General features: G+C 39.6%; 1 protein-coding gene across 50 annotated transcripts; it reads left to right on the top strand.

The window, feature by feature from the left end:
* The first annotated feature begins 1561 nt into the window (after positions 1–1561).
* LOC136239983 (MARCO-like protein) lies at positions 1562–9594 on the top strand. Of its 50 annotated transcripts, XM_066030746.1 has the most exons (35): positions 1562–1871; positions 4403–4559; positions 6480–6497; positions 6551–6577; positions 6793–6819; positions 6873–6899; positions 6953–6979; positions 7035–7061; positions 7113–7139; positions 7193–7222; positions 7278–7304; positions 7358–7384; positions 7438–7464; positions 7520–7546; positions 7598–7624; positions 7678–7704; positions 7756–7782; positions 7836–7862; positions 7915–7941; positions 7995–8021; positions 8077–8103; positions 8155–8181; positions 8235–8264; positions 8320–8346; positions 8400–8426; positions 8478–8504; positions 8557–8583; positions 8637–8663; positions 8717–8743; positions 8797–8823; positions 8874–8900; positions 8954–8980; positions 9032–9058; positions 9111–9137; positions 9377–9594. In XM_066030746.1, the coding sequence occupies exons 2-35, from the start codon at positions 4484–4486 to the stop codon at positions 9508–9510; spliced, it is 1071 nt and encodes a 356-aa protein (XP_065886818.1). In that variant the 5' UTR covers positions 1562–1871; positions 4403–4483; the 3' UTR covers positions 9511–9594. The 50 variants fall into 50 exon arrangements, with proteins under 50 accessions (XP_065886818.1, XP_065886806.1, XP_065886825.1 ...); XM_066030734.1 differs by having other exon boundaries at positions 7601–7624; positions 8077–8181; XM_066030753.1 differs by lacking the exon at positions 7915–7941.
* The last annotated feature ends 390 nt before the right edge of the window (positions 9595–9984 follow it).

The following is a 9984-nucleotide window of genomic DNA, read 5'->3' as shown; positions in this document are numbered from 1 at the left end:
CAATAATTGTGTACACAAAGTGGACTAGATATTACATTACCAACTGTATGATGTCTATCACAAGAATCAACACTTATGAGACTGCCTTGACTTGCTAGTTTGGCAGCTATTTAATATGTTTGTGAACAAGTGGACTTTCATCTGGTCACCCCCAAAAGTCCTGATCTCCCCCAAAGAATCGAAGCAGTATAGCTATAGGCAGTGTTTTTTTTTTTTTAGAATTCCTGTGTTCAGTGATTTGACATGTCTTGCAAGTCTGCAAGAAAATGTCTTACTATTATTCGCTATCATCGGAATGTTCTCAGTTCAAATTACTGAAGCACTTGTACTTTCTCATCTTGACTTCTCTTCCAGTGCGGGGCCCATCACAGAGACCGAAGAGGATGCAGAATAGGGCAGTGTGTCTTTGCAGCATTTTCAGTGGCTCAAAGTTCCATTGGAACAGTATCATTCTTCATGCTTGATGCATTGCCAGTTTCATGGAATGTTGTGTATAGCTACCACTGCACTGAATCAATTCTGTTTGGTATAGGTATTACCATCATAATACTAGAACTGCATACATGGTCAGTTTCTTTGCTAATCTGACTAGATAAGAGACAATTTCATTGCAGTTTGTGGGGAGAAATGCTGAAAGTGATTAGCCAGGGATTGATTGATTTATGAATTACCCTCTGGCAATCGGTAACTAGCTACTCTTCTTCCTTGCCAGTTGCAGAGCACCATACGATACAGAGAAATATATATGTACTATGATATATATAGCTAGTGGCAAGTAGCTACAAAAGTTAACACGTGGATATGGCAAAACAAATACATGGACGTGCACAACTATAACTTTAAGGCAAATTACAAAGATAATTGAATATGACCATTGTGAGGTCCTGTATGCTGAACTGTAACCCTAATCCTAACGCTAATTCTACTGGACGCTTCCCCTAAAGTCGACTACTCGTGGCAGCTAACCCCTAGTGGGTTTTACTCTTTTCACCACCTTTCATAACCCTTACGTAATATAATATTAAGCTCAAAAGCATCCAGACTTCCTACTGTAGTTGTTGCTCTCTCTCTTCGACTTTAGGGCACGCATCTAGTAGTTGCCGCGAGTAGTCGACTTTAGGGGATGCGTCCAGTAGTTGCCGCGAGTAGTAGACTTTAGGGGAAGCGTCCAGTAGTTGCCACGAGTAGTAGACTTTAGGGGAAGCGTCTAGTAGTGTTAGCGTTAGGGTTAGGGTTAGAGTTCAGCTTTGGTTTCTTCTTCACCTTTAGGGTTAGGTTCTTCTTACTATATACAGCTTATTTCGTTAGTCACATTTATAAGATACAAAAGAAGGGAATCAAGGGAGCTAGCAGCGGTAGCATAATCGGTAGCACACTGGACCATCACACTGGGATCCTGGGTTCGATCCCACTTCAAGATTGCAATTTTTTTTCGCCCTTTTGGTTCACCGTTTTTTGTCTAAGTTCTGTAGGGTTATGAAATAGGGTGAAAAGAGTGATACCCAGCTACGGAGCTACTAGTCTGGCGGCGCTTCGGGCGCCGCCAGACTAGGCAACCACTGCAAACTTATATCGTATGAGTTTATAGACGAATAGTCTATAATACACCGTCGCCCGGTTATGGACTATATGTCTATAAACGCAATTCGCTACATATAGACTATTACTCTATACCCTCGATATAGAGTATTTCTCCATAGAAACCACGGGACCATTGGAAGCGCGCACAGTGCACTTTCATTGGAAATCCTAACACGAGGCCTGCAGAAGGGGCAGAAGAGGCCTAGAATAATTGTCAACACAGTAAAAGACAATGGCTGGCGAGGCACTAGACATTCAACCTCAGATGCTGATCGAAGCGACAATAGAAGGTCAGTTTCTACTATGGCGGGGAATTAATATAATATGGTTGTAGCTGAAGGAAAATATTAAATACGTTAGGCAAAATCAGGGTAGGGAATGTGTGGTAAAACTGATTTCCACCTATTTGCTTGTGTGTGAGTCTCGTGTTGCAGTGGTGATCTTTAAATTGAGAGGGTCAAGGCAGAATAAAAATCATACTGAAATAAATTATTCACCACTGCAGAATATTTACTTGTTGGCTGATATTAGGACTGCAAAGCAGGAGCTGGAGTGTTTCAGATTGAGAATAAACTCATCATATATAGGATATGTGCATATTATTATGTGAACGAAAATGATCAGTATAATAAGATTAGTGGCATGCCAAGAATTTTTGATGGTAAATGACTATTATGAATCTCATACAAAAGTACGGGTAACAAATCTAATTTGGACTATAACTCTCCACATGAACTACGGATGGGGCTCCTTCTTCCAGTTACTCTGTTATACACACAAGATGCCTACATCTCCAAATATACTGTCATGGTTATAAATTGGTAGGGATTAAATGTGTGCTAGTATTTCTTCAAGTGTAGACACTTGCTTGTTTTATTTCTCTGATTCCGAATTAGGCTTTATAAACCGGTGGCCACTAAGACAGGCTCCACAACATAACTATTTAGGTATCACTAACAACTACAAAGAGTTAGCTAGGTTGAACAGGGAGTTCAAGCTAACTTTCCCTGTATCCCTTCATGTGTAAAAAAGAAGGTAATTCTGATGTGATTTAATCAAACAACCATAGCTGTTTTCTTTGTACAAACTCTATGAGCAGGTGAACTGATGATGGCAATATCCACAATGACGTTTCTTTACGTTGTGATTACAAAATTTGATGTTATAATTGACTAAATGGCCGTGTTAGTGCAGGGCTTTAAATACTTTGGCGCATAATATTCGAAATAAATGTTGTCTGTAATGTTTTACACATGGAACCACGAGATAATAAAGGTAAGAAGTAGTACACATACTGTAACAGTTCAAAACATGCTCCAACAAGGAAAGCAGACCGAAAATTTTAAATTTGGAGACATCTATGCTTATTTGTATTGCATTATATACTATATGCCTCACCTTCGCCCTTTTTCAAATTTGTAAACGTTTTCATAGGGAACATTATCTCGCCCGATACTTCCTTGTACAAAGTCCCACACTATGGTGGCCATTTTGTTTTGTGACATCATAGATATACACGAAACGTAATCGAAACGTCATTGTGGATATTGCTCATTTCACTGTGTACAGAAGTGATTAGTACACGCATATGTTGTGTCATAGATAATATACCCCCGTGGATTGGAAACTAGTAAACGCCACTGGTTACAGGCTGGTTTCGCACCCCCTTCAAGTTTCTCTGGGCAAAAACAAGACTCACCACTGGTAAAGGGTTCTTCTCAAGGTGTTTTGGAAGCCAACAACGAGTTTCGAGGCAAATTGCCTCTTTATTGTACGAACCGTAGAAGCGAAACCAAACGCGAGATCAGATGGTTTGGACACATTCAAGGAAAATACTGAAATCCTGTACGCTATGCCCTTCGTACTCTGACCGCTCAAAATAACCGGAAAATTATGTTCTGCAGTAATTGCAGACTAAAATGGACTTTGTCCTGCAGTTACTGATTGTTGGCCTGCACTTTGCAATGTTACAATATGATTGAGGCATTGAGGCAAGCAATTTTGCTTGCCCAAGTTTATTAAGCTTGTTCTTGTAGTTCACACCTTGTTCCTATGTTGATTCTAAGTAGTTCCAGCTGCACACACTTGTCACAAGATATGCTATTGTATTCACATGCCTGGCAGTAATTGCAGATCAAAGCAAATTTTGCTCGGCTATTCGTGGCATTTGTACTGAAAACTGCCAACTGCCGACCATTATTTTGAGCTCTGTACCATGGAGCATTATTTGATGACTTCGTAGTATAAATTGTGCAGCGATACTGTTTAGAATCACAAAGAGAATGTGCTACAGTTTTGCCAAAAATGCCATCCCAAAAACCTGCCAAAGAAGTTATAGGAAGGCATATTGTTTAGCCAAGGTTATTCTTTATAGCATAGTTAACCTTGTGATACTTTCTTTTTCTACCTACAGCGCTTAGTTTAGCCAAGAATGTGCTTCCAACAAAGCATGTAGTCCGCCATTGTAAGCCTTCTGACCAACAGTGACACGAAGTGGTCAAACTAACCAAAACAATTATCATAACAGCACCACAAGTCATTCTCGTAACAAAATAAAGTCATTAATGCCACCGTTCTGCTGTAATAGGATTAAATTTGTTGAGGCGCGAAACCAGCCTAAGGACACTGGTTCTTGTACAAAGTCTATGGGTGCACGGCACAGTTTCCAATCCAGGGGGTATATTATTTATGGTTATGTATGTAGTACATGTGTGTACTATATGTATTTCAATTCACTGATGAATATATAGCAAAATAGAATTTACAGATTTTTACTCAGGCAGTCACACATAATATTAATGGTTTTACCATAAAATTTTAGGCAAATCAACTTAACCAAGTTGGTTATGACATTGTTATTTTGGGGCACAAGGTCAACCAAAAGAACCAATCTTACCCCATTATGGGAACCGATGGACCCGCAAAAGGTTTTTTAAGAAGGTTTGAAAATGTTTCAAAGCTCTGGAGGCTCTACTTTGGTGAGGGTACTGTACATTAAAGATATACTGTATCTACTTACATACGCATGTATAATATTGATGTAATTATAACACAGATCAGTAAATACTTATACTCCACTGCTGTGAATTGTAGCACAAGACAAATACATAGTTATCAATTGAGGAAATCATAGTATACATTACTGACATCATTAGAAGACAGCTATTGTTTATTTGTCCGCTGAACATATTATGTTCAGTGAATAATAGCAACTACGTAGCTACGTACAGGCAGCCAGGCACATTGTTTACTACTTTGTTGCTATAAAAAGTGCAATTTGAACAAACCATTTTTTCGCCAAAGTATTGACTGGAAACCAGCCTCATCTTTATGGCACCTTGGCAGTATTGGTCGGTAGAATCAAGCCCAAAAGTGTCTTCAGACCAAATATGAGATAATTTTATTTAAAAGGATTTTTTTCTGACTGATTGGCTATTAACTAACCTACATAGTCACTAGTGCTTTCAGACAAGCACAACTCTAATGTTTTTCAAGGTTAGATATTGATTCAGCCAGACTAGTACTTTTTGCATACCACAAAACATGCAATACACACGTCATAGACATGCCTTGTGTCCCATTTGTCCTTGCTGACAATGTAAGGTGTAAATTCACAGTAGTGTGGATGGATTTCCATCTTTTTCATAGTGACTGTATTGATTACAGAGGGGTTTCTGCTATTCTTTATTAACAACAATGTGTAATGGGCTGAACATAGCTGAAAATGAAGCAAATTAGGTCATTCATTTACGCTAATTGATATTTTGGGTGTACATTCATACAACAATATTTAGTGTGGTACTGGCCACTCCCCTCTTTCTTTTGATGTGGTACACCCATGTATGTGTTGGTTCATCAGACAAAAAGTAAACGAGCAAGTAGAAGGAAAATAGGAAATTTTAAGTTTGGTAAAAATAAATTAAAGAAACAATAGGAAAGTGACTACACCTTATTTAATTTTAGGAAGGTAGGTGGAAGGGGGGCAGCAGCATTTATTTTGACACTGTGAATACCACAATTCAAGGTTTGGCATCAGTAGAATGATGTTTAGTGAGCAAGAGAGGGTTGACTAGTGTACTTGATAGTGTTAGTACAGGGTGTATGGCACCCAAAATTCAACCTGGCTATCACTTGTTTTCTCTATTGTAATAAAAGCCCTTAATATATTTTTAGCATTGTGATCTGCACTAAAAAAACTTACTGAAATAAATAATTCAGATGATTTCAATGCTTTGATAGACTGCAGAAAGACTTTTCCTTGTACGTGCTTCTCATACGGTCCTCAGTAATGCTGTATAACGGGCAGAACGTAGCTGAGATTGAAGTAGAATCGCAGATAATGCATTGCAGTAATTGTTAGTCAGAGGCACATTTGAGGCACTTCTCATTCTGCTCTTCATCATTAACACTGTATAATGTGTAGAACATAGCTGAAAACGAAGCAAAATGACCACTCCATATTCCAGTCCAGGCCCGCATTTTTGAGCCGTATAGAGTAGGGATGATAGAAATAAAAAGCAGGTCACAGACACCTGCAGCTATAATAGTGGATGTGTAACCCCTAGACTATTTGAATGTAGTATAACTGCAGCCTCCCTTGTTTCATTACTTTTATTCCTATTCTAATTTGTGAAATTTCTAATTTTATGTTATAGTTATAACTTACAGTTATAGACCACAGATTGACAGTCTTGCTTGGCCTTACAAGTCAGTAACTGGGTCCATGTCACACATTTTCATTATGATTGTATATAAACCAAATTAATTATTTGGATCATTTACCATCCCAGAGGTCTACTTGCCCACCTTAAGTACACATTGGCCAGGTTTATGTGTACCTCCCATGTACCAACATTTTCCATAACACTAATAAAGCTATCACATATATCAATTTTTAGATAATGATCAGAGTACAGGTTTGTGAGATAGTGATACTAGTCAGTTAACAACAGAGATACTTCTCCACTAGTTGTGAACGGAAGTCAGGAGGGTACAGGTATGTGAGACAGTGATACTAGTCAGTTAACAACATACATTTTACCCCACCAGTTGTGAACGGAAGTCAACAGGGTACAGGTATGTGAGACGGTGATACTATAGTCAGGTAACAACAGAGATTTTTCCCCACTGGTTGTGAATGGAAGCCAGCAGGGTACAGGTATGTGAGACGGTGATAATAGTCAGTTAACAACAGAGACTTTTCCTCACTAGTTGTGAACGGAAGTCAGCAGGGTACAGGTATGTTAGATGGTGATACTAGTCAGTTAACAACAGAGATTTCCCCCCACTAGTTGTGAACGGAAGTCAAGAGGGTACAGGTATGTTTGATGATGATACTAGTCAGTTAACAACAGAGATTTTTGCCCACTAGTTGTGAACGGAAGTCAGCAGGGTACAGGTATGTGAGACGGTGATACTATAGTCAGGTAACAACAGAGATTTTTCCCCACTAGTTGTGAACGGAAGTCAACAGGGTACAGGTATGTTAGATGGTGATACTAGTCAGTTAAGAACAGATTTTTCCCCACTAGTTGTGAACGGAAGCCAGCAGGGTATAGGTATGCTAGATGGTGATACTAGTCAGTTAACAACAGAGATTTTCCCCCACTAGTGTGTGTGAACGGAAGTCAGCAGGGTACAGGTATGTGAGACGGTGATACTATAGTCAGGTAACAACAGAGATTTTTTCCCACTAGTTGTGAACGGAAATCAGCAGGGTACAGGTATGTGAGACGGGGATACTAGTCAGTTAACAACAGAGACTTTTCCCCACTAGTTGTGAACAGAAGTCAGCAGGGTACAGGTATGTAAGACCGTGATACTAGTCAGTTAATAACAGAGATTTTTCCCCACTAGTTGTGAACGGAAGTCAGCAGGGTACAGGTATGTGAGACGGTGATACTATAGTCAGGTAACAACAGAGATTTTTCCCCACTAGTTGTGAACGGAAGTCAACAGGGTACAGGTATGTTAGATGGTGATACTAGTCAGTTAAGAACAGATTTTTCCCCACTAGTAGTGAACGGAAGCCAGCAGGGTACAGGTATGTTAGATGGTGATACTAGTCAGTTAACAACAGAGACTTTTCCCCACTAGTTGTGAACGGAAGTCAACAGGGTACAGGTATGTTAGATGGTGATACTAGTCAGTTAAGAACAGATTTTTCCCCACTAGTAGTGAACGGAAGCCAGCAGGGTACAGGTATGTGAGACGGTGATAATAGTCAGTTAACAACAGAGACTTTTCCCCACTAGTTGTGAACGGAAGTCAGGAGGGTACAGGTATGTTAGATGGTGATACTAGTCAGTTAACAACAGAGATTTCCCCCACTAGTTGTGAACGGAAGTCAAGAGGGTACAGGTATGTTTGATGGTGATACTAGTCAGTTAACAACAGAGATTTTTCCCCACTAGTTGTGAACGGAAGTCAGCAGGGTACAGGTATGTGAGACGGTGATACTATAGTCAGGTAACAACAGAGATTTTTCCCCACTAGTTGTGAACGGAAGTCAACAGGGTACAGGTATGTTAGATGGTGATACTAGTCAGTTAAGAACAGATTTTTCCCCACTAGTTGTGAACGGAAGCCAGCAGAGTACAGGTATGCTAGATGGTGATACTAGTCAGTTAATAACAGAGATTTTCCCCCACTAGTGTGTGTGAACGGAAGTCAGCAGGGTACAGGTATGTGAGACGGTGATACTATAGTCAGGTAACAACAGAGACTTTTCCCCACTAGTTGTGAACGGAAATCAGCAGGGTACAGGTATGTGAGACGGGGATACTAGTCAGTTAACAACAGAGACTTTTCCCCACTAGTTGTGAACAGAAGTCAGCAGGGTACAGGTATGTAAGACGGTGATACTAGTCAGTTAATAACAGATTTTTCCCCACTAGTTGTGAATGGAAGCCAGCAGGGTACAGGTATGTGAGACGGTGATAATAGTCAGTTAACAACAGAGGCTTTCCCCACTAGTTGTGAACGGAAGTCAGCAGGGTACAGGTATGTGAAACGGTGATAATAGTCAGTTAACAACAGAGACTTTTCCCCACTAGTTGTGAACGGAAGTCAGGAGGGTACAGGTATGTTAGATGGTGATACTAGCCAGTTAACAACAGAGATACTTCCCCACTAGTTGTGAACGGAAGTCAAGAGGGTACAGGTATGTTAGATAGTGATACTAGTCAGTTAACAACAGAGATTTTCCCCCACTAGTTGTGAATGGAAGTCAGGAGGGTACAGGTATGTATGTGAGATGGTAATACTAGACCATTACAACAGAGATTTTCCAGTTGGTAGCAGAAGTCGGCAGGGTACAGGTATGTGAGATAGTTATACTAGACTGTTTACAACAGAGATCTTTCCCCAATAGTTGTGAATGGAAGTCAGCAGGGCACAAGTATGTGAACTGTTAATACTAGACCATTTACAACAGAGATTTCCCCAATAGTTGTGAACGGAAGTCAGCAGGGCACAAGTATGTGAACTGTTAATGCTAGACCATTTACAACAGAGATTTTCCACACTAGTTGTGAGCGGAAGTCAGCAGGGTACAGGTACGTATGTGTGGAAATAAACTTGCCTACTGTTTCTTGGGAGTGATAAGAAGCCCAGATATACATAATACATATTTGTACAATATTCATGATCCCTCAACCCTGAGACATAGACTCATTATTAATTAGTTCTCCTTGTGTTTCATTGAAGATGCTGTTGCTTTATGTAAATTTCATAACCTATCATAGTAGTGGGTATTGTTCCTACAGTATGTATTATGCGATTACTATGTCTATAGCAAGAAAAAAAAGAAAACGCCGCTGCGGAACCTGTGCTGGCTGCAGATCAGATAACTGTGGGCGCTGCAAGTCCTGCTTAAAACCCACACTTAAGCAAGCGTGTGTTAAAAGACTATGTCTTTCTATGAAATAATTTTATTGATCAACATATACTTTGTGCACACTAAATGTTTATACCATGCATCAATGGCAATCGGATACCTGACAGTTGAAAATATCTATGTGCACCTTGTTTGCATTAATAATGCATTGCACATGTGGGTGAAGATTGCATATTGCAAGCATAACCCTGGGGTGGGTGCATGTGTGTTTAGTTTATGCAGGTGGGTACATGTACAATAAAATTATAAAATGATTGTGTGTTGTAATGTGATCACAAGTGGGTTATAATATAATCAGTGTATGTGTATTATGGGAGATTGTGCATGTAAATGGATGTGCACAAATTTGGGATGTATAGTGGAGTGTGTTATGGTTATGTAAGCAATGTTGATAATAACCACATGTAGATTAAATATAAAGTTAAGTGCATATAAATAGGTTGGTACGTGTGATTGAATGTGTGCTTGTATAGACATGGTTCAGTAGCATCGTTGAATGCAATCAG

The sequence above is a fragment of the Dysidea avara genome, chromosome 12 (genome assembly GCF_963678975.1).
Source record: "Dysidea avara chromosome 12, odDysAvar1.4, whole genome shotgun sequence".
Lineage (NCBI taxonomy): Eukaryota > Metazoa > Porifera > Demospongiae > Dictyoceratida > Dysideidae > Dysidea > Dysidea avara.
This window is presented reverse-complemented; position numbering and strand designations above follow the sequence as displayed.

Coding starts and splice junctions, on each gene's coding strand:
- LOC136239983 (XM_066030723.1), top strand. CDS start 4,484: ATGGGAACCGATGGACCCGCAAAAGGTTTTTTAAGAAGGTTTGAAAAT. Junction 6,578..6,792: donor CGGAAGTCAGGAGGGTACAG/GTATGTGAGACA, acceptor TTTCCTCACTAG/TTGTGAACGGAAGTCAGCAG. Junction 7,942..7,994: donor CGGAAGTCAAGAGGGTACAG/GTATGTTTGATG, acceptor TTTCCCCACTAG/TTGTGAACGGAAGTCAGCAG.